This window comes from Toxorhynchites rutilus, chromosome 2 (genome assembly GCF_029784135.1).
Source record: "Toxorhynchites rutilus septentrionalis strain SRP chromosome 2, ASM2978413v1, whole genome shotgun sequence".
Lineage (NCBI taxonomy): Eukaryota > Metazoa > Arthropoda > Insecta > Diptera > Culicidae > Toxorhynchites > Toxorhynchites rutilus.
Genome location: NC_073745.1, coordinates 146,105,160 through 146,129,194, shown reverse-complemented (window position 1 = coordinate 146,129,194; position 24,035 = coordinate 146,105,160). Strand labels below are relative to the sequence as shown.

The 24,035-nt window shown below is 39.7% G+C and overlaps 3 protein-coding genes and 1 pseudogene across 3 annotated transcripts; 2 read left to right on the top strand and 2 right to left on the bottom strand.

Annotated features, from left to right (window-relative positions):
• The first annotated feature begins 479 nt into the window (after nucleotides 1–479).
• On the top strand, nucleotides 480–2,358 carry LOC129766211 (jerky protein homolog-like). The gene is made up of 2 exons (XM_055766722.1): nucleotides 480–1,653; nucleotides 1,712–2,358. The coding sequence occupies exons 1-2, from the start codon at nucleotides 480–482 to the stop codon at nucleotides 2,356–2,358; spliced, it is 1,821 nt and encodes a 606-aa protein (XP_055622697.1).
• On the bottom strand, nucleotides 2,281–3,282 carry LOC129766210 (H/ACA ribonucleoprotein complex subunit 2-like protein; annotated as a pseudogene).
• A 971-nt stretch (nucleotides 3,283–4,253) lies between these two features.
• On the top strand, nucleotides 4,254–6,810 carry LOC129767389 (H/ACA ribonucleoprotein complex subunit 4). The gene is made up of 4 exons (XM_055768251.1): nucleotides 4,254–4,472; nucleotides 4,585–5,903; nucleotides 6,036–6,206; nucleotides 6,269–6,810. Exons 1-4 carry the CDS (start codon nucleotides 4,460–4,462, stop codon nucleotides 6,335–6,337), a joined length of 1,572 nt encoding a protein of 523 aa, XP_055624226.1. The 5' UTR covers nucleotides 4,254–4,459; the 3' UTR covers nucleotides 6,338–6,810.
• A 7,749-nt stretch (nucleotides 6,811–14,559) lies between these two features.
• On the bottom strand, nucleotides 14,560–16,686 carry LOC129767233 (T-complex protein 1 subunit theta). The gene is made up of 2 exons (XM_055767913.1): nucleotides 16,494–16,686; nucleotides 14,560–16,375 (listed from the first exon to the last, which is right to left on the bottom strand). The coding sequence occupies exons 1-2, from the start codon at nucleotides 16,551–16,553 to the stop codon at nucleotides 14,795–14,797; spliced, it is 1,641 nt and encodes a 546-aa protein (XP_055623888.1). The 5' UTR covers nucleotides 16,554–16,686; the 3' UTR covers nucleotides 14,560–14,794.
• Nucleotides 16,687–24,035: the final 7,349 nt, after the last annotated feature.

The following is a 24,035-nucleotide window of genomic DNA, read 5'->3' as shown; positions in this document are numbered from 1 at the left end:
CAATTCGGGTCCCGAACTAGATAGTGTATTCTCTATCAGATTAGAAGGCACGAATCCAGTTTTCAAATGTTAAAATTTGAATGAAAATTTCTACATCATGTTATTTAATTACTTTAAACACGTATTTTTGACTCTTATTTAACCGTTTGTCTATACATTTCTGATATTTTGACTGAAACTTTTCATTATATATAATATGAAATTGTCTTCAAACACAATTTTCGTTCGAGATCACCACCTGTAAAAAAAAGTGTATTTCATCTCAAAAGAATACAAATTCGATACGGATAAGTTAATTTTTATTCATTATTTTAATGTTGAAAACGTGTCCATCCCGCCTGAAAATTAATTACTATCTTTGACGCTCCCAAAATCGTGAAACGAAGCTCAGTGCCGTCAACGCGAATATCAACAAACACAGCACAAACGAAAAACAGAATGTGAAAAACAAGTTAGAACTAGAAAAGAAAAACAGCAACATGGACTCAACTTTCGTAGACATTGGTGAAGAATACATGCAAGCAGAATATTTAGATGAACATTTAGAAGATGTACTATCGGCCAACATTCATTCGAGCTGTTCTATTGCTTTAGAACAAATCACTGCCAGTGAAGCTAACAGCAAGCCCGATAAACATAACCGTCCAGTGAAATACAAGAGACGAAAGTATAATGTCCTCACCATCAAAGATAAGAACATAGTCTTGGACCTGCTAAATTGTGGTAAGACTGTTCTACAAGTGGCTGACGAAACGGGCCTTCCACGGTCGACGGTTTACGGAATCAAGAAGCAAGAAATAGCATTGCGGCATTGCAAGACGATGGCCAATAAAACCATCCAGTTTCGCAAACGGATAAGACTTCCGACGCATGTATTGCTGAATGAAGCTGTTTTATTGTGGTTCTACGGAAAACGTCAGAAACACATACCGATATCAGATGCACTCTTATGTGAAAAATGCAAGCTTCTCCACGAAACATCGTGCACGACGCCCGATTGTCGATTTAGAGCAAGTTATGGTTGGTTACGTAGCTTCAAAGCTAGAAACGGGATCAGAACGTTAACTGTCTCTGGAGAGAAACTTGACGCGGATATTGCTGCGGTTGAACCGTTTAAGAATAAATTGACGGAGATTATAACTTCAAACAACTATAGTGCTGATGATATTTATAACGCTGATGAGACGGCATTAGTTGTAAAGGCCTTGCCTTCAAAGTCATTGGTTAGTTTTAGCGAAAAAACTGCACCCGGACGCAAGTCTTTGAAGGAGCGACTGACAATTACACCTTGCAGCAATGCAAGTGGTAGCCACAAATTACCATTACAAGTGCTTGGCCGCGCAGCAAATCCTAGATGCTTTAAAACGCAAGGCGTGTGTGATGGGATACACTATTTTTCAAATAAGAAAGCGTGGCAAACTAGTGCGACGTTTACTGATTGGTTCTACTCCGTCTTCGTTCCTGAAATCAAACGGAAGGCAGCTGCACAGAATAGACCGGCTAAAGCGCTTCTAATTTTAGATAATTGCACCGCACATTGCAGTAAAGATAAGTTTCAAGTGGATGACGCAGAAATTCAGGTGATCTTCCTTCCTCCAAATGTGACAAGCATTCTGCAGCCTATGGATCAAGGCATCATCAATGCTTTTAAGGGTAACAATGTCATTACATTTTCGAGTCCAAGATAGTGAATATTATTTTTATTTTTTAGTTATCTACAAATCGAATTTTCTGCGCCGTGTTCTGTTGGAAACTGACAGCGATTGTCCAGTCGCAGAAGTTATCAAATCATTTAGCTTTTATGACGCTATTCAACTAGCGACTGATGCGTGGGCCACTATAACTCCAGAAACGATTGCTAACTGTTGGCGCAATCTCTTAAGTGTCAGTCAAGATCAAAACTATAACTCGTTCAACGATTTCACAATTTCATCACCAACAAGTGACCCCCGCGTGTTGCTTTCTAAAGTAGTGCAACTCGTTGATCCAAACTACGTACTGACCGAAGAAGAAGTTCAAGAATGGCTAAGCAACTCAGACAACATAGATGTAGCGCAAATATATACCGACGAGCAATTGACCCAGTATATTGCCTCTGGTGGTGACTTTTTCGAGGCCGACCATGAAGAGCAAGATTGCGATGCTAACGAAAGTGCTGAGGGTGATCTTAGTACTTCGGGTTATATGTACTCTTGGAGCAGTCAATCCGAAAAACGCAATGATTATAAGAAGGCTATCAGCATCATGGATGTACTTAAAAATGTTCTTATTGCTGTTGGTGATGACCATAAATTAGTGGAAGTCGAAAAATGGAAAAACGAATATGAAAATGAAATTATTCGCCTTCTTGGCGAATAACAATAGTGAATTGTAATTAGGTATATGGCATGATAACAAAAATACAAAATAATTGATTGTAACACCATAAGTTGTCTTGATTGGAAAAATGGTTGAAACACTCTTAAAAATTTATCGTGTTGTAAAAACTCGCACAATGGTATATTCGTGTTGACGGCATTGATTTTTCACTTTTAGTTTATCGAACTGTTCTTGATAATCGGGCTGCTCTCGGATTAGCATTGTAACTGTGCCTCGTTTCACACCCATTGCTGCTCCCGAGTCTTTCCGACTCGGCGTATAGCAATATGGGATATTGCGTTTCTCACAAACAGTTGGCAAGCGACACATGATTTCCACTTTTCTGCAGCGAAAATAACAATCCTGTAAAAATTGAGATGCGAATTAGAGACTTCCGATTAGATATATGACTTTATTAGACTTTTTTGTAAATTGCAACACCCATTTCAACACACAATATACACATTGCTTACCCTGTTTCATTATTCCGCGGACGCACTTGAACATCCCTTAATCCATAACATAAATAAGATTTGTGTTTTGAGGCTGCAATGAATTAATATAGATAAGAACACGCGGAAATAGCATTAAAATATCCATCTAAACCTTTTTTGATAAGTTTATGAATGTTCTTGGTTAATTCCTTCGGCGCCATGGGCTGAGCGATTGCATTCGTATTTTTAAGTTTCACATCGTATCCTTCCTTAACGATAGTTGTGTCGATTTCGGCATCTGGTTTCTTTACCTATATTTCCCATTACTATCTCGAAATCAGTGGATAGTTTTGTTGGCCAACGCCTTGCAATGCCTCAATGCTATTTCTTGCTTCTCGATTCCGTAAATTCTCGACGGTGGAAAGCCCGTTTCGTCAGCCACTTGTAGAACACTCTCACCACGATTTATCAAAATGTTATCTGAGTCCATTTTGATGTTTTTCTTTTCTGGTTCTAACTTGTTTTTCACATTCTGTTTTTCGTTTGTGCTGTGTTTGTTGATATTTGCGATGACGGCACTGAGCTTCGTGTCACGATTTCGGGAACGTCAAAGATAGTAATCAATTTTCAGGCGGAATGAGCATGTTTTCAAAATAAAAATTATGAATAAAAATTAACTTATCCGTATCGAATTTGTATTCTTTTGAGATGAAATACACTTTTTTTTACAGGTGGTGAAAAAATCTCGAACGAAAATTGTGTTTGAAGACAATTTCATATTATATATAATGAAAAGTTTCAGTCAAAATATCAGAAATGTATAGACAAACGGTTAAATAAGAGTCAAAAATACGTGTTTAAAGTAATTAAATAACATGATGTAGAAATTTTCATTCAAATTTTAACATTTGAAAACTGGATTCGTGCCTTCTAATCTGATAGAGATTACACTATCGAGTTTTGTCCCAAATCGAAAGTTGCCACCAGACGTCGACACTAACCACTGTCAGTGCGGATTTTTCTCTGTCCAATTAGATGTAAACATGTCCAATTAAATGTGTCGCATTACAGGTATGTCCAATTAAAAAAATGTCGCATTAAATGTAAATTACTGTAGTATATAAAATCGAGTTTTTACATTTTATACGATTTCAAATATACACGATACATACTTTGATTGATATTATATGCGATTATGATTTATTCGGATTTCTTGTAAGACTTGGCACGTGCAAAATTATACGATTTAATGTTTGCTGGGTTCAAAACAGCAACGATTAAAGTTGTTAAATTACCAATGCTTATAGCAACCCACTGGTGGGGATGCTCTGAGCGATGTCTTGGCATGTCGCATTAAAGTTAAATTACTGTACTAGGAAACCCAATGGTTTTGAAACTAAGCACATCCATGTACAGCCCTGCGAAAAACTGTCAAACATTCTGCTCACACACAACGATCCATCTGAGACCAGTTCATAACCTCAAAGAGACGGCGTTCTCACATTGTATCTGCACGCGTGCTGCATAATATTTTGGTAGTCAAAAGCAGCAGTAGACATTAGCTATCGTCGAATGGCTTGTTAGTTCGAAACATAGATCGAAATTGCTAATAGTGTAGTTTGAATACAAAGTTCTCCGTAGGCAAGCTGTCAAGCTAAGTGAACGAAATGTCCGACGTTGGTAAGTTATGGCTGCAATAAATAACATTCAACACACGAGGCGAAACCTTGATTAAAAAAAAATTACCTCTGATGAAATTTATGCACATTACTTTTAACTGAATAAATTGCAGAAATGGGATCTCCGACCATCAAAAAAGAGAAGAAAAAGAAGAAGATTAAGCAGGAACCTGGAGTCGAAAATCTTGGTGAAATTCAAAAATCTGGCGAGTTCCAGATCAAACCATCGGAGGCGATTGCTAAGCTGGAAACTTCGAAATGGCCTCTGCTGTTGAAAAATTTTGATCGGCTAAATGTCAGGACCAACCATTACACCCCGTTACCATTCGGATCTTCACCATTGAATCGAAAAATTAAAGACTACGTGACGTCAGGCTTTATCAATTTAGATAAACCATCCAATCCCAGCTCGCACGAGGTGGTCGCCTGGATTAAGAAAATTTTGAAAGTTGATAAAACTGGACATTCAGGAACATTGGATCCGAAGGTTACCGGATGTTTGATCGTCTGTATCGACAGGGCGACGAGATTGGTGAAGAGCCAGCAAAGTGCCGGTAAAGAATACGTTGCCGTCTTCAAGTTGCACTCGGCAGTGGAATCCATTGCAAAAGTACATCAAGGTTTGGAGAAGCTTCGCGGTGCATTGTTCCAGCGTCCTCCATTAATATCGGCTGTCAAGCGTCAGCTTCGCGTCCGTACCGTGTATGATTCCAAACTGCTGGATTACGATGAACAGCGTAATATGGGAGTATTTTGGGTAAGCTGCGAGGCAGGATCATACATTCGTACTATGTGCGTGCATTTGGGCCTTGTCACTGGCGTCGGCGGTCAAATGTTGGAACTTCGGCGCGTCCGGTCCGGTATTCAGTCGGAAAAGGATGGAATGGTAACCATGCATGATGTTCTGGATGCGCAATATCTGTATGAAAACCATAAAGATGAATCCATGCTTCGAAGAGTCATTAAGCCACTGGAGGGACTGTTAGTCGGCCACAAACGTATAATTATGAAGGACAGCTCGGTGAATGCTGTGTGCTACGGTGCTAAGATAATGATCCCAGGCGTTCTTCGCTACGAGGACGGCATCGAAATTGATCAGGAAATTGTGATTGTGACCACCAAAGGTGAGGCTATTGCGCTTGGTATCGCAATGATGACGACATCGACAATGGCCAGCTGTGATCACGGTGTGTGCGCTAAGATCAAACGTGTTATTATGGAACGGGACACGTACCCTCGCAAGTGGGGTTTGGGCCCGAAAGCTTCCATGAAGAAGCAACTGATTGCTAGCGGTAAGTTGGATAAGTACGGCAAACCAAACGATAAGACTCCTCGGGATTGGTTGACTGGTTATACGGATTTCAACAAGCAATTGCCCAAACCAAGTGATAGCAATGGAGCCACGGCGGAAGATGATATAACTGGTGGAAAGGTAAGTGTTCCGTTCACATATTCAATGAGTAATGGCATGCTTTAGTCTTTGTTGATCACTGTTCGGTGAAGATTAGATTCGAAGGCAGCAACATCAAATTTCCGAGTTTGCAAGTATCAATTATGTTTTTAGCGCAAACTGAGCATCACAAGTGTGGCGGATAACTCAATGGAAACTTCCGCCGTCGAAGCAGATGCCGGCGAGAAGAAAAAGAAAAAGAAGAAAAAACATAAGAAGGATGACGAGGCACCTGAAGCACAAGAATCCTCCGAACAAGCTGTAGAAGCAGATGCCACCGAAGAGGTACAGATCCATTTTGTTTTCAACGAAGTTACACAAGTGACATTTTCTTTTATTCCACATAGCCCTCCGAGTCCAAAAAAGAGAAAAAGAAGAAAAAGAAGGACAAGAAAAATCAAGAGGAAGTCGAATAAAAGGTTCCCCAAATCTCCAACCAAACGCTGATCCTGATTCATATATCCTATTTGGTGGTTGTTTAGATTTCTCCTCTGCTATAGATATTTGCCAAGGAAAAAAGCGAATGTCTATCATCAGCAGTGAAGAATCTAATACCGGTCAACGGCCGTTTTTTCAATGAAAATAGAGATAAGGCTTCGAAGGACACTGAATTCCGTTGATTTTTTAAGAAGTTGATGTTTCTAGATTTACTTATTTTACAAGCGGAAAGAATGAGTGAAGCATTCGTCAGTCTCTGACATTTTCGTTTATTAGTGGTCAATAGTGATATGCAATCATTTCTCACACTAAAAAAACTATATGGCAGTGAAGCAGGATACCTACTTTAGAATAGGTACTTCTATGGATATGGCTTTGCAACTGAAACAAAGTCTGTTTACTTTTACACGTAAGATGAATACAGAATTATCTATGCTATTTGTAAAATTTATATCGTTGTTTTGAATCATCGTGTGAGATGTCCAAATTAACAGCCCCGTCAGTCCCAGTGAGCAACGCTCTTCTAACAAAAAATATCCCAACATAAAGCGTCGAATGTGTTGGCTGTCTAATTGTCTATATAAAAAAAATGGAGAGTTCAATGTGTTGGTAAGCGCAAAATCCGAGGAAAAGACGGTCCGATTTGAGCCGTCATTATTTTGTTGTATTCGTCTCTTCCTGTAGATCAATATTAGGGTGGCAGCGAAAATGGCCATGTCAAATTTCAAAAACCGACATGTACATTTTGATTATTGGCCAAAAAAATTATCTGTGCAAAGTTTCAGCTCGATCGGACATGATTTAGTGGTGCCTCAAAGCACTGAAAATTTTGATTTTTTGATCCTCGAAAATCTTCCAAGCGGAAAGGAAATTCGGAAAATCGATTTTTTTTCGATGCGAAATGACTTAAAAATGCATAAAACAGGGTATCGACTACCTTGAAAATCAGGGAATATCAGGGAATTCAAACAATGTCAGGGAATATCAGAGAATTTCGTCACCAATCTGGAAAAAAATGGAATTCCGTCAATTATAATTTTGAATTAGAAAGTTAATGATACCAAAAAAGTTGTATTTGACTAGTTTGACTCTCTGTAGGTTTTTCAGTACAGCGCGCAAAAGTAGACGTACCTGCCGTTCAGCCTCAACTAATTCCCTTCCTTTTCTTCTTCGAAAACTATCGATAATTAATGTTTGAAAATCATACTATGAAAGCCGAGCTCCTGTGGTGCCTGGAAACAGTTATGTAGCACAAATCACTCCACACTGCTGAAAAATACATTATTGTATTGAGAAGATGTTTCATGATAACCAGGAAGCTGAGAAGGTCTAACTATGGCGTGATAAAATGAGTTTTTTGACGATTTTTGGTTCGATGAAACCATGTAAGCCATACATTGCCTTTGGTTTCGGCGAGTCTTTGAACATGACTACAAAGAGGATACAGATGGATCTGAATGTCAGATTTTGGGATGAAGATGAGAAGGATTTGATAAATCTTTACATGACATCAATGTTCTTGGGACATTCTCAAGCATCAGGACATGCAGCTTTTGAAGAAGGCATGGAAATTATATATTTGAACAAATTCCCTTTTGTGTCGATGGACAGTGTAAACGTGAATTGGTCATATTACGCGAGCTGCAACTGGTTCTTCAAAATGAAGCTTTTGAATTTGGGTAGCTTTGAATTGCATATTTCACTCGGTTCATCAAAGGATTGAAAAAAACTCGCTAAAATTTTACGACTGACAAATCTTGAAATTTCGTCTGAGATGCGAAGCACTGCGTTCAAGTATCCTTAATCTTTCCATCATTCATTCCGATAAAAAATGGAGGGAAAACGATTCGAGAAGCTTTTGACTATTGACTTTTTGATATTTGACGAATTTTGGTCGTATCAGCTGAGCAGATTTATCATTGAAACAATATTGCTAGCAACATAAACAAGTTTGCTCACTATGATCCGAAAAATGAACGACTGAACCATTTTTGAAAAGGACAGGTTTACGGAAGTTTTACCCAAAACGGTATTCTGTACCTCATTAGAAACCCCAACTTTGAGAAGGCTTTTCCATTAGCGAATGTTTATATGAAAATATGTGGGAGTGGGAGGTTGTGCTATGCGACAAGTGTATGATGCTTTACTTCACTTTGGACGGATAGCTTCAAAAAAGATGTTGAGCTTTTTTGTCGTCATATGAGTCAAAGTTAATAAAACGGCTACGGGAAACAAAAGTGGAATCTCTGGAGGTAAAACGGGGAAAATTTAGGAAAACGTACAGAAGGAAGCCAAAAGATTGCGAGATAAAGCATTTCGTTGAAATCGTAACAGTTTCATGAAATTGATCCAAATCAAAATCAAAATGTCTCATTCTGTACGTCGAGATCTGGTATTATCACGAAAAAAAAATTTTGGCCGAAAATCGACCTTCTGGGACTTAGCCTCAGAGGCAATGAAGGTATGGAAAAAAATTATCGAATTTAAAAAACCGACCATGTACATTTTGTTTATTGGTCCAAAAAAATGACTTGTGCAAAATTTCAGCTCAATCGGACATGATTCAGGGGTGCCTCAAAGCATTCAAAGTTTTGATTTTTTCATCCTCGAAAATCTTCCAAGGGGGGAAGGAAATTTAGAAAATCGGAATTTTGTTTTCGATGCCAATTGACTTAAAAATGCATAAAACATCGAGATCTGGTGTTATCACAAAAAAAAAAATTGCCCGAAAATCGACATTTTGGAACTGAGTGGCTTGAGTGGCCAAAAAACCAAAATTTTGAGTGCTTTGAGGCACCCCTAAATCATGTCCGATTGAGCTGAAATTTTCCACAGGTCATTTCTTTGGAAGAATAAACAAAATGTACGTGGTCGGTTCTTTAAATTCGATAATTTTTTTTCCATACCTTCATTGCCTCTCAGGCTAAGTCCCAGAAGGTCGATTTTCGGCCAAAATTTTTTTTTCCGAGATGACACCAGTTCTCGACAGTTTCATGCCCTTTAAAGTCATTTGGCATCGAAAAAAAAATTCGATTTTCCAAATTTCCTTTACTCCCCCCTTGGAAGATTTTCAAGGATCAAAAAATCAAAACATTGAGTGCTTTGAGGCACCCCCAAATCATGTCCGATCGAGCTGAAACTTTGCACAGATTTTTGACCAACAAACAAAATGTACATGGTCGGTTTTTGAAATTCGATGATGAATTTTTTCCATACATATTGCCACGCTTATCAATATGGCCGAGAGAAAAATCGGAAAATGTTCTACAATTACATCATCAGGGTGTCGACTACCTTGAAAAACCTTGAAAATCAGGGAATTCAAATAATGTCAGGGAATGTTGTCACCAATCGGAAAAAAAAAATGAAATTTCGACATTTTTGATTATTGCACTAATGAGAAAGACATTCGCGCTGTTTTTGTTGGCATTAGGCTGATATAAACAGAAATAGAGATACGATAAAATCAAAAAGTTGTCTGGCTTCCTTCCCAAACTATCAACTAAAGCGTACGTATGGAGTTTTGGCAATTTCCATCGTTTTTTCATAAAAAAATTATTCCTATGTTACACAAAATATATCTATTATCTGTAACATAGGAAGCATAACAGCACTAGGTACAAAATGACAGGCAAAACTACCCTTCAAAGCCAATTTGGCTGCAAGATCCGGATATTTCGTCATGGTTGATCGACACTAAAGGGTGTGTCACATCAAATTGCATCACGGAAAAAACGCTGTGGAAATTTAATTTTTAGGAATTATATCTTCAGCTTTCGCTTATAATCAGATAAGAGTGTATAGATCACGTTGACCATGCTTCACTGTCAATTTTTCGTAAATTTGGAAAAATATCGTCGAACGAAAAAGAGCGTCGTGAATTAATCCTGTGCACTCATTTCGAGAATCCAGAGTTGTCACATCGGGACATCGGTAAGATGCTGGGAATCGTGCAATCCACGGTCAGCAGAGTACTAAAACGATATTTCGAAAATCTAACCATCGACCGGAAGGTGAAGAACGGCAAAAATGGATGCTCCGTCAGTGAAAAAGATCACAAGCGCGTAGTTAAGCAGTTTAGACGTGATCCGAGAAGTTCGGTCCGGGATGTCGCCAATAAGCTGAATTTGTCAAGTTCATTCGTCCAGCGGACCAAGCAGCGGGAGGGCCTGCGTACATACAAGGTTCAGAAGGCTCCTAACCGCGACGAAAGGCAAAACATGGTGGGGAAGACGCGAGCCCGGAAGTTGTACACCGAAATGCTGACGAAGCCGCATTGCCTGGTAATGGACGACGAAACCTACGTCAAAGCGGACTTTCGTCAGCTGCCAGGCCTGTTGTTCTTCTCCGCAGAGGACAAATTCAGCGTTCCGGAGGAGATTCGCAAGCAGAAACTATCCAAGTTTGCCAAAAAGTACATGGTGTGGCAAGCGATCTGCTCTTGCGGAAAGCGGAGCGCCCCCTTCGTGATGACCGGCACGGTAAACGGGCAGGTTTACCTTAAGGAGTGCCTTCAGAAGCGCTTACTACCACTATTGAAGCAGCACGAGGGCCCGACCATCTTCTGGCCGGATCTCGCTTCGTGCCACTATTCAAAGGACGTGTTGGAGTGGTACGAAGCCAACGGGGTCGCCTTCGTGGCAAAGGAAATGAACCCGCCCAACGCGTCGGAGCTTCGCCCAATAGAGAAATATTGGGCGATTATGAAGCAGGCCCTCCGGAAGAACCCAAAAGTTGTCAAATCGGAGGCGGGCTTCAAGAGAAAATGGATTTCTGTTAAAAAAAACTACAACCTGACGTTGTACAGAACCTTATGGACGGGGTAAAGAGGAAGGTGCGAGCATACGGGCTTGGGCTCGAAGTATGAATAAAAAGAAAATGCCAAAAGTTGTTTAATAGTTTTTATTTTACTGTCTAAAATTTTCAAAAGGATCGATCTATTGGGCGAATTTCTACAGCGTTTTTTCCGTGATGCAATTTGATGTGACACACCCCTAACAAAGTGCAGAAGGCTTCAAATCGTGGTGAACAGCAAAATACGGAGAGAGAAAGTCCCGGCCCGGAAACTGTACAACCAAATGCTGACAAAGCCTCATTGTCTGAGTCACGGCCCGGAAACTGTACAACCAAATGCTGACGAAGCCTCATTGTCTGAGACTTCCGTGAAGTCGTACTTTCGGCGGCTTTCGGGGCTACTGTTTTTCACCGCCCAGAACAGATTTCATGTGGCTCATGTGGCGAAAGGAGTGCGCTGTTCGTGACTACCAGGACTGTAAACGAGCAGATCTATCTCAAGGAGTGTCTACAGAAGCGTCTGCTTCCTCTGTTAAACACGATGACTCTACGATCTTCTTGTCGGATCTCGCTTCATGTCACTATTCAAAGGGTGCCTTGAAGTGGTACGAAGCCAACGGGGTCACTTTCGTATCCAAGAACGTTGTGCAGGTCTGTTTCATAATAGCCCAGTCTATTTCTTACCCATCGAAATATACTGGACTATTATGAAGCAGGTTCTACGGAGGCATCCCACGGAGGTTCAATCTGAGAAAGACATGAAGAAAAAGTGGATTTCCGTACAGAAGAAGCTGCAGCCAGATATTGTAGAGAACATTCTGGGTGGAGTTGAGCGTAAGGTGCAAGCATACGGTTATGACATTGAAGTTGAATGAAATAAATATGTCAAACGCTTACTTACGGGTTATATTTTAGTGTCTGAAAGTCTGAAAAGGATCGGTCAACTAGGTAGAAAATTACCTAGTTGACCGATCCTTTTCAAACTTTTTTTTCAACGTTTTGACGTAGGACTACGTCTTTCATTTCTATACTGGTGTGTAAATCCAAAATTTCGAAAACGAAAGCGTTACGCCGGAGAACGAGATTTTGAGCGTTAATAGCTCTTAAACAACTGAACGAAAGGTATGATAAACACCTCATTCGAAATATAAAATGTCTACGCGTTATATACTTGTTAGTTATTGATCCAAAACTTCCAAAACTTATATAGCCCTAAAATTGTTTTCGAAACAGGCTATTGAAATCACCAATAGGTATATAAGCGAGCGCCGCTCGGAAATCCGCTCAGTTATAATTGAACAGCGATAGGATCATGTTGTCGCTGTTGTGGCGAAGCTAACTTCATTCATCATGAAAGCGCTGATGAACGGTGTCACCAGCCTGTTTGTGCACCTTAGGCCAGAAGGTTATCCATCGGGAGGAGAGAGATGCCACCGTAAAGGCGACAAAGAAAGTTACAGCATCGAAAATTGGTTCTGCTTGAAGCTTCGGAGCAGCCGCCACACACACACAACTCGCGCGCAACTCTTTTCGTTTGGTGGTCATCGATCATTGAGAAGAATCCGGAAAGATGTCATCGTTGCTGAAAAATAATCTGCCAGTTCCCCTTGGAATTGAAAAATTGCATTAAAGCGAAAGAGTTTATTTTAATGTTTCTCATCCATATAATAATGCGACCAAATACATTTTGTTTTGTGATTTTTCAATCAAGTGCAATTAGCAGGAAAACTTCTGAAGATTATTCTTCCCCGTCAGTAGAATATTTTCGTATCCAATATTGGATGCATAAAATGAAAAACGGAAAATGTTTTACATCGCGAAAATCATATAATTTTCCTTCGTTTATTGCTCAGTCGCTGAAAGTTTCAAACTCAGAGAGTTCATTCGCCTCTAGTTTGCCTTCCAAATTGCCATAGTAAACCACACCTTCTCTCGATTCATTTGTCCATTAAAGGCATACTTAAACGATATTCAGGTGGTGAAACGCATTCAGTATGTTTCGAACTGTGAGGGAGCGCAGAAGGGCCGATTTTTTCGTCGGGATCGTTAAAATTCCCACTTAGGCCAAAAGGGAATTCATCGGGAGAAGAGAAGGCGATCAAGAGACTACCAGCCTCGAAAATTTGGTTCAGTTTGATGCAACGGATCAGCCGCCACACACACACATACAAAAGCGCAACTCTTTTCGTTTGGTGGTTATCGAGTTAACATTAACCACCGGCGGGCATCGAGAAGAATCCCGAAAAAGATATCACCGTTGCTGAAAAATAATCTGCCACTTTCCCTTGGAATCTAAAATTACATTCAAGCGAAAGAGTTTATTTTAATGTTTTCTATTCATGTAATACTGCGATCAAATCAATTTCCTTTTCTGAATTTTCAATCAAGTGCAATTAACAGGAAAGCTTCTGAAGATTATTCTTCCCTATCAGTAGGTTCGTAACGTTCTCGTTTTCGAATTCCCTCAAACCCCCCTCGCTTATAAAATCCTTAAACATTTCCCAGTTTACTGATGGAAAATGAATAGGATTTTTCGAAAAACACAGATTCACGCTGCTTAGAATGTCGTAATGCGCTAAAACACATACAGTCACATTTTAGAGCGCCGAAAAAAACATTGAACAAAAAAATTCCGACTTCGTGAAGCAATTCCCGACCTTTTTCCGATGGATTTTGATTCCCCACATTTCCCGAATGGGTGGCCACCCTGAATACGATACCCCTACCTTCTCTAAAATGGAGAGAGAGGGTTCCATAGAAATAATAAACATACTCCAACCAAACGTGACATTTAAAAATTTTCGGAAAACTGAAGGAAAATGAGAAAATTCGAAAAATTCAATTCGCAAATAACATATTGACAAGCGTTGTTAGTCTATTTGATGTGTGCGGTAACGAAATTGATCATCGTTCGAAAGTTGAATTGAATTTTAATGTGAAAAAACGCTCTCCTATGTCGTCTTCTATCTATATAAATAAAAATGGATCGCCGAATGTGTTGATAGAGCAAAACTCGAGAAAAAAAATTGTCCGATTTAGGGCTGTCTTCATTCTATCATATTATCTGTATCAAACATTTATTCCATGTAACGGAGAAACATGTTATTTGCAAGTGGATGAAAAATCTTGCACGAGAATTGTGTCTGAAAATAATCTGATATTAGAATGTCAAGTTTTGGTAGAAGTACTGAAATTTTATAGGGTAGATTAGAAGATCAATCAATGAACAGTTCTGCGATTGGACCCATGAACATGTGCTTAGTAAGAAAACATGGATGTGATAACGAAAAATAAATTTTGGGTGGAACGAAGTTTGTCGGGTCGGCTAGTTATGAATCAAAGAAAAACAATTTACATTCAATCGTCATGAAATTTCGGATGATAACAAAATCATTCGACATCTATATTAAATGATTCCCAACACAATGAAAAAACGTGTATTTCTTATACAACTGGTTGGTACGAGAAGCAGTAAGAAATGTGCTAATTAGGTTTTCAGATGTTAGATAAAATTAATCTTAAAAATTTCAGCGTTTGTTCTTGCTTAGTTTTGATGATAGCGTGAAAATGTGAATATTATTACAAAAAATCGTAATGTAAGATCGTTCGTTATACTAACATGTAGTGATTATATTTCAAGCTTATGATTCATCATCGCTATTCGCACCACCCTGCCGAGGCTTAGGTCCACCGGCTCTCTTTGCCATGATGATTTGATCCACCTTTAGGATCGTGCAAGCAGCTCCAACGGCGTATTTCAAGGCCCAGTATTTGGTCTGGAACAAGTCGAAGATTTTAGAGCTCGTGACATCGATCGTCGATGGCAACTCAGCATCAATATCGAATCCTTCATTTTTCTTGCCCTCTTTGTGAGCTAGATAGAGTTTATTCAATACGTCAGTAGCATTGACACCACTGTTCTCAGCCAGAGCCTTGGGGAAAGCCTCCAATGCCACAGCAAATTTGCGGACGGCATATTGCTCCAAGCCTGGTAATGTATCGGCATACTCGGCCAATTGTTGTGCAAGTTCGACTTCGGTAGCACCTGCTCCAGGCAGGAAACGACCGTCACGGGAGAGTCCCTTAAAGGTGTTGACACCATCATCGATTGCACGTTCAATATCATCCATGTAATTGTCGGTCGACCCGCGGATTACAATTGTAGCGATTCTACTATCGGCACCTTCAGATTTGAAAATACAAACCGAAGTATCTCCAACCTCGTTAACAAATACTTTGTCACAATATCCAAGTTCCTCCGAGCTTGGTGGGGTTAGACGCGGCAGGACGGTTCCGTTGACAGCTTTGCTCAAACGTCGCAAATCAAATTTAGAATTCAGTCGAACTGCCATCAGACCGTATTTGTTCATGTAGTGAAGAGCCATATCGCCAAATTTTCCTCCAGCTACAATTACCTTTGCACCAGTATCAGCGATAGCTTTAATCTGGGTTTCCAGTAGATTCTCCTCACCTTGGCTGAAACTCTTCAACTCCTCAGCAGACTTAATCAACACAGTTCCTTTGGTTTCAGTTTGGATAATGTCCACCGGGCATGAGTACAGAGCAATCTTTGCATCATTTGCGGAAGAAACCTCTCCCTCAACAAATCTTTTGAACACCATTCCGTGAACGACTTCTGAGGTGTGTAGTCCACTGCCCAAAATCTTGCAGACACGAACGTTATCAACGTTGAAAGTGGTCTTCTCCGGCAGAATTGATACACAAGCCTTTGTGATTAATTCTGAGATAAAATCTTCGAAGCCCAATTGCTTCGACATGACCGATGCTCTGATCGTTTCCTTCACTTGTTCCTCGTTTCTGAAATCTTTGACCTCGTGACAAACGAGTTTCGGCAGGATCTCTAGAGCTTTGTCCAAGGCTTTTTCATAACCTTCAGTTATGTCACTGGTGGTTACTCCGAGTCGCAGAAGTTCCTCTGCAACCTCCAGTAAAGCACCACAGAACACAACAACGAAGTTTGTGCCATCACCTACTTCTGCTTCTTGCATTTGACTTGCCTGAATCATAAGTTTTGCTGCCGGGTGTTCTACATCAAGCTCACGCATGATGGTTCCCGCATCAGATGTGACAAATTGTTTTTCAATGTGGTTTATGATCATCTTATTCATGCCGTTTGGTCCGTAAGCAGATCGCACAGAACTGGCAAACTCTTTACATGCGTTAATATTACGGTAAACCGCCTCCTCAAGACCGGAATATGCCTAAAAAGGAGCATACCCAAAAACTTCACGTGAGTCATTGACTGTGTATCTTAATGTAAAAAATGTGTTTTTTCCCAAAGTCAAAACTTTTTACGTTGCTGTCATTATTTATACTTACACGAGCTCCTTCCTTGAGCATGGAAGCAAAACCGGGTGCTTTTGGTACGTGGAGGGCCATTTTTCTACACAGATTTAGATTCGGGAAACCGCAAAGGTACACAACCTCAAAAACAGGAAAAACTTAAACGATGAAACAAGTCTTGCTTGAGCGATCGCTGGTTTCGTTCTGCTCCCACATTGGTGTGTGGAAATCACATCTTCCTTTTTTGACAATTATGGACATTTGTAGTTGTAAAATAAATGTTCTATTTTATCGTTTTTATGTCAAATATATGTAAACAAAATGATAGGAATATTCCAGATCTGGTAATAGAGTTTTAGTGCGATTCACATACACATCCACGACACGTTACGTTACGTCAATTATAGTGCTCTTGCTACCAGGGCCCGAAATCTTCGAAGGTAAAAAATTAAGACCGACTCTACTCTCAGTAGCTTCGCTCCGACTAGAACTGCTTCGGCAGTCGTCGTCAACAAAATATAAATTGACGAGAAAATGAATTGACTAGCGTTGACTAGCGAGGATGACTGATGAACTAGTCCAGTTAGTGATGAACTACCCAGCTAACATTAAATCGTATAATTTTGCACGTGCCAAGTCTTACAAGAAATCCGAATAAATCATAATCGCATATAATATCAATCAAAGTATGTATCGTGTATATTTGAAATCGCATAAAATGTGAAAAGTCGATTTTATGTACCATTATCAAATTAAGTCGCAATTAGGTATAATAAACATCAATTTTATGATGTACATTGTCGTAAAATATATTTAATCCGCATCATATGCGTATATTACGCTGATGCAGTTTGTGTGTAGTATAAGCGTATAATTTAAATCGATTCAGTACTGTAGTGAATCGGGTTGCATGCTGAAGAAAATCATGTAACAGTGAATCATATTAGATCCTAATAAAGAACATATTACATCATATTGAAATGTCAATGAAATGCTGATGCACTCGAAAGTTTTAACCGCTGTTGAATTAAATATCAGATAGCCGCGCGAGATAGCTGGTGGATGATAATCCAGACGACCGGAGTTCGAACCCACATCGGAGCAGTTTTCACCAAACATCAATCTGTGCCATTTTAAACATTCATATTCCACTCCCAACACAAGTCAATCAAACAATTATTATTTCTGCAAACATAAATACTCATATATAAAAATGGCGATTCGTGAGGCTATAATAAACATTTCACGAAAATATTTTGCGCCATTTGTTTTTTTTTTCTATGTCTGTAATAAATCGTATATGAGTATGGCAAAAGTCGCTATTATAGCCGGTCAAAGTTGCATATTCATCCAAACAAATTCGGTAAGCATTTGCCATGTATGTATATGGCCTCCACTTTTGCATGCATATGCCAGTTAGGTGCATTATATGCCAACTAAATTTTAGGGCATATGATGTTATATACACGCTTGTTATGCGATTTAATGTTTGCTGGGTAGTATCATCTTCGTGAACTCAAACCAACGAACTTAGATATTTATCAAGTATGCTGAAACGGTACTGGCGTTAATATTAGTAAATAGCGTGCAAAATAGCGCACACACACTGGATGCTATTTTATACGTGTGAGTAATTTTCGTGTAGAATACAAAAAAATCTAGCTCACCTGTAGCGTATATCAAACCAAGTTGAACTCAAACATCGATGCATGCATACATGACACATGGGGGAGAGAGAGGAACGAATTCTCGCGTAACTTTTGAAAACGTCCTAAGTAACAAATGTAAACAAATCGAGTTAATGGATGCACACTATTAGTTATGCATTGCATGCATGCATGCATGCATTGAGAAAACACTCGTTCAAGTATCTATCCTTTTCACCTTTTTATCGCCGATACAAAAAATGAGCAATGTACAGATTCGAATTTTAAGCACTCGACTGTTACTTCGGACACCACTTTCCTCTGACGCTCGATACATCCGAAGTAACAAAGCAACCAATACAACACGAAATCGCACTTCGGTCATTTTGAGTTTTTGTTATTATCGGGTGTTGATATCGTTTTTAGTTCAATTCAACGAGTTATAACAATAATGATCTGCTTTTAGCACGAAATGCAAGTATTTTGATCGTTGTTTAGTAGTTATTTTCAGATTCTCATCGTGCAACGTTATTTGTCCAATGTACAAAGCGGGCAGTCAAAACGTCCAATGTAACATTTTTCGCTCGAAGGCTTGAATTTCTAACTAAAATCACATAACAACAGCTACGATTGGTTTTTCAGAGTTATTATTGACTGCTAGTGGTAAAAGTAGTGATAAAGATCGATTCCTTTTGAAACAATTCGCGGAACAATATTCCGATCTTCAACTCCGTTTTTCTCGAGTTGATGTGAATGTTACATAGGACCTTTTCAAAAGTTACGCGAGAATTCATCTTGGGGGATTTTTTTCTCTATTATAGTGACTTTCAACACATTTCGGCTGGTTTGTCACTTTTACTTCCATTTTTTGGAAGAATGTTGGGAGTGAGAATTGAACTCGCGATCTCTGCGTGAAAATTATGGATGTTACCATTTCGACAGATCGCCTCCACATTTTGGGGCTTCCCCCCACTTCAAAATGCAATGAAGACAATTTGACTGGGAAGAATGAAATGATTAGTCGAGTTGGTAGAGGGAGATAGCGACAAAACGCCAGACTGTTTAGTCGTTTGGGTGGAGAAACTGCGTGAAGAAGCCAAAAGTCATTTCCGACTGAATACGGATATAGTCAGGTAGTCTATCCTCAGTAACTATGACTATGCCGAGCCCTACTTGCTACACATACATGAAGAGCATCTGTTGGGCAAACATCGCTCGTTTACATTTGTATTTTTTTTTTCAGCAGGAGCGGAGTTATCATTAATAATTAATGTTTTTGATTTAAATATAAATACGGTATTTTTACTAACGAATTTTTTAGCAAAACTAACATTAACTTTGTGAAATAGCTATTACCTAAACAAGAGTCTTTGTGTGATGCATAATACTCAATTTACTAGCACGCATTTCGCATTGAGTGACTTTACAGGCAGATAAGAATTATCAACATGTTCGGATCAAGATCAAAGTCATAGATGCTCACGTTCGAATGCTTCCTTGTATATATGTATTGCGGAACTAACTCCGATTAAGGATGACTACACGACTACACGATTGTTCATTATAGTCTACCTCTTCACGAGACCAGCATTCCAGGGCAAAAAACACAAAACCTACACGGGAACATATTCACCTAATCCGACTATACAATCACAATATGAAGTTTGCATTGTTCTTTTGGTTTTTTCTTAAATAATCAATCTGCTTCCATTGATGTGGATTTTTCTCCGTGTATATTGCTTTGACGCTAAAGATATATTTTTTAATGTAAAGACACACATGCTCGCATGTTAGTAATATAGAGTTGCACGTATTTTTGTAACTATTTCGCTAAAATGAAAGAAAGCTGAATCTTGTCGATCCATATAAATCCTATGCATTGATCACTTTTGCCTGCCCAACAGATTACTAATACATATGCACGCTGCAAGTGCTCCATTCTCTCATGCATTTCTTATGGAAGCATTCACATACACCAGCAACGGTAAGTTCGTCGTCGGCAAAATAAATCCAAGAAAATAGTTGATATAACGGTGTAGAGTTTTTTTATCTGTATTATAGTGATTTTCAACTCATTTGTCACTTTTACTTCCATTTTTGGAAGAATGTCGGAAGTGAGAATTTAACTCGTGACCTTTAGCGTGAGAGGCATGGATGTTACCACTACGCCAGATCGCCTCTGGTGTTGATTTTCCCCTAATTTTTTCTTTCTATTTTGCAACATGATCTTTCATGGAACCTACATCTAGTTCTAACAGAAAAATTGCACATATTCTGAGCGAATCAAATTACATATACATATACTATTGTCGGCTGATAAACATTTTTTGACGTAGGATTGCGTCTTTCGGGAACATATTGGGGTACAAATTGAAAATCGAAAATCGAGCACATCATGAAAATTGTCCAATTTCAAACGCTTATTGCTCAGTCATTTCACGATGGATTGATGAAATTTTTGCGTCAATTGATTTCGGCACTCCGTAACAATTTTTTATATTGAAGAAAATAATATATGTCATGAAACTAACTATCGGACGAGTGAAAAATCTCGACCCTATCCTAACGGAAATATCCACTTCTGATTGGTCGAAATTGACGACACATGCTCCGGGTCCTTAACAGAGACATCATAACCAAGCTGCCTCGGGGAAATCAGCATTGAAAATACATGAATGTAGGAGGAGTTTTTGTTCCTACAGAAATGTGTTCCCTAACAGATACATCAGAACCAAGCTGCCTAGGGGAAATCGGCATTGCAAATACATGCAAGTCGGGGGCATTTTTTATTGCAAGTAAGGTGAGTGATACGATTGATTCTAGCTAACAAAATTGAAATTTGGAACTTTCATGTTGGTTGCTTCGTGAAATTTCATATCAATGACCGATCATGCATTGTGAAAAAAATAGCACAAGTGTAGGTGTAAAATTGTATATGGTAGCAGTTGTGTTAAAAATGACATGATATATGAAACGATTTATTTCAATTTTCATAAATAAAAACCAAGGTGTGTTCCCGCTTGAGAACGGGTCGTTTGGTTTAAGCTGTCTGTTTTGTTGTGTTTATTTTCACCCAAGGAAAGTTTATACGGCGAGAAAAATTGGAAAAGTGAAGAAATATTAGAAAAAGTGATTTCCCATTTGCTCTACATATAGTTTTACGTGTTGTTAGTCCAATTAAAATTAAAACTGGGTTGAATAAACACTCAAAAAGTATAAATTATAAAAGAAAATTACCTTTTCCATTTCAAATATGTTTTCTGTATATTAAAGTAACAAATATAACATCCCAAATCGGCCATGATTAGTTCTCGAGTTATGCAGAAGTTCGTGTTTCGTTTCTATGGCAGCCCCCCTTAGAGTGGGGGAAATGAGTGTATTCACCATAGAAACGTTTCGTGCCCCGTAAAATCTTCACATGCCAAATTTGGATCCATTTGCTTAATTAGTTTTCAAGTTATGAAGAAATTTGTATTTCATTTGTATGACAGCTCACCCTTAGAGAGCGGGTGGAGTGTCTCACTACCGTAAAAACATTTATTGCACCCTAAAACCTCCACATGCCAAATTTGGTTTTATTTGCTTGATTAATTCTCGTGTAATGCAGAAATTTGTGTTTCATTTGTATGGCATCCCCCCCTAAGAGAGAGGGGAGGGGTATCTAACCATCATAAAAACATTTATTGCACTCTAATACCTCAATATGCCTAATTTGGTTTCATTTGCTTGAATAATTCTCGAGTAATGCAGAAATTTGTGATTCATTTGTATGGTAGCCGCCCCCCTTAGAGAGGGGACAGGGGTTTCAAACTATCACGAAAACCTTCCCCGGCCCCAAAAACCCTTACATACCAATTTTCATGTTGATCAGTTCAGTAGTTTCCGAGTCCATAAAAATCAGACAGACAGACAGACAGACAGAAATTCATTTATATATAGATTGGTTTTTTCTTTATTTCATCCATACATAACACAGGAGGCATCTCGTCTAGGATCACAGAGGGCGGTTTTCTCAATCTCGTTCCACTTCGGTATCTTTTATCTGATTCGCACCATCCAACGACTGTTTACCATCTTTATGTCATCATCAGTCGGTAAACATTGTTGGAGTGAACAAAATACCCAACAACAAAACGGCCCTTTTCAGGATCACCAAATCATTATCAAAGAGTTTAACGATGCAGTTCTTCAAACATATCCATAATCAACAGACAGCCTAACGGAATCCCACGTTCAGAGGCGAACCAGCCCAGGAGGCTGAAAGCCTCTCAAAAAAAAGAATAAAATTAAAAAAAAAAAAAATCCCACGTCAACTATGCGGTTCATTCAGCTCGCGCAGTCCGAAGACATCGGTCGCAAATTTGTTCGCGTCTATTATAAAGTGGAGATTATACCGTTATCAGTTCGTGGCTGGTGAAGTTATTTCGCCCTAACGGGGTTCTCTTTATTGCGCGAGTGAGGAGAGCAGCAATCACTACCAGCGTGAGGAAGAAGTCCTCCACGGCGGACGCGGTGCGTGTGCCGTATCATCGCTGTGTGTGCTTTAGCATCGTCATCGATTCAATCATCGTGTTGTGGTGCGATATACCGTTGCATCTGTGCCGAGCGATTGCCACGCGGTTCGATTGGGACACCGTTTCATTTCATTCGCATTGGTGTGAGATTTAGGTATAATATATATATTAGGTTTAGAAATACAAAAAAAATAAGAATTATATTATTTTATATCTGCCGTAATGGCAGAAGGTCATGTTGACATGGAGATTGAAACTACTGTTTCCTCCTCACTAGCTACAACGAGGGCTGGGAAGTCGCTTAAACGCGTTCCCCCCTCAGAAGATGTCTCTTCAGAGAAAGAGGTAATCTACCTTAACAAGCCCCCCTCAAGAAAATTGGCAAACTTTTCCTCTTCGCCCCCTCAATCTCCCGCTCCCGCTTCCGCTCTACTACCGAACTTGCCTCCCAGCCCTACTGATACCGCTCCCGTTCAACAATCGACCTCGTCCTCCCCCTCAGTTGTTTCCTCTCCTCGTGTCAAGGTCTATCCAGACGATGCACTTGGAGCTGGTCCATGGGTTGTTTTTTTCCGGCCTAAACCAAAAGGAAAGGCAATTAATGTCATTCAGGTTTCGAAAGATCTGGCAAGATTATATTCCTCCGTGGTCGAAATCTCTAAGGTTAGACCGAACAAACTGCGTGTTGTCGTGAGTGATCGGAAACACGCGAATGCAATTGTGATCGACGAGAGATTCTCCCTAGAGTATCGCGTCTACGTGCCCTCCCATGACGTAGAAATCTCGGGGGTGGTAACTGAAACTGGTCTGACGTGCGAAATGATAAAAGAAGGAGTTGGTAAATTTAAAAGACTCCCGTTGGTGGGTGTTAAAATTTTGGACAGCCGCCAACTAGGAAAAGTATCCCAAGAAGAGGGAAAAACTAAATTCACGCCGTCAGACTCGTTTCGAGAAACTTTTGCTGGTTCCGCTCTACCTGACTACGTCATGGTGGGCAAATTGAGATTGCCTGTGTGACTCTTCGTGCCAAAGCCCATGACTTGCCAAAAATGCAAGTCAGTTGGTCACACTTCAGATTATTGTGCCAACAAGGAGCGCTGTGCCACTTGCGGAGAGCAACATGAGGGGAAATCCTGCAGTGCGACTGAGCATAAATGTCCATATTGCGGGGGATCCCCACACGAGCTCTCAGTTTGTGAAACTTACAAGAGTCGCTGGGAGAAACAGAAGCGCTCTTTGAAGGAACGCTCGAAACGCACTTTTGCGGATATTTTAAAGGGCGCTTCGCCACTGGCCCAACAACAACAACCAATCAACACACAAAATGTTTTCGCCACGTTGCCCGTTGACGAAATAGAAGCGGACACAGCTAACGGGGGCACACCGTTCATTTTCCAAGGGAATCCCCGGCGCAAAAA

What these genes read in the sequence shown, in the direction of transcription:
- LOC129766211 (XM_055766722.1), top strand. Translation starts at nt 480, where the DNA reads ATGGACTCAACTTTCGTAGACATTGGTGAAGAATACATGCAAGCAGAA. An exon ending in CATCATCAATGCTTTTAAGG is followed by an intron (nt 1,654 to 1,711) that starts GTAACAATGTCA and finishes TTTATTTTTTAG; the next exon opens with TTATCTACAAATCGAATTTT.
- LOC129767389 (XM_055768251.1), top strand. An exon ending in ATGATATAACTGGTGGAAAG is followed by an intron (nt 5,904 to 6,035) that starts GTAAGTGTTCCG and finishes TTATGTTTTTAG; the next exon opens with CGCAAACTGAGCATCACAAG. An exon ending in AAGCAGATGCCACCGAAGAG is followed by an intron (nt 6,207 to 6,268) that starts GTACAGATCCAT and finishes TATTCCACATAG; the next exon opens with CCCTCCGAGTCCAAAAAAGA.
- LOC129767233 (XM_055767913.1), bottom strand. Translation starts at nt 16,553, where the DNA reads ATGGCCCTCCACGTACCAAAAGCACCCGGTTTTGCTTCCATGCTCAAG. An exon ending in TGCTCAAGGAAGGAGCTCGT is followed by an intron (nt 16,376 to 16,493) that starts GTAAGTATAAAT and finishes GCTCCTTTTTAG; the next exon opens with GCATATTCCGGTCTTGAGGA.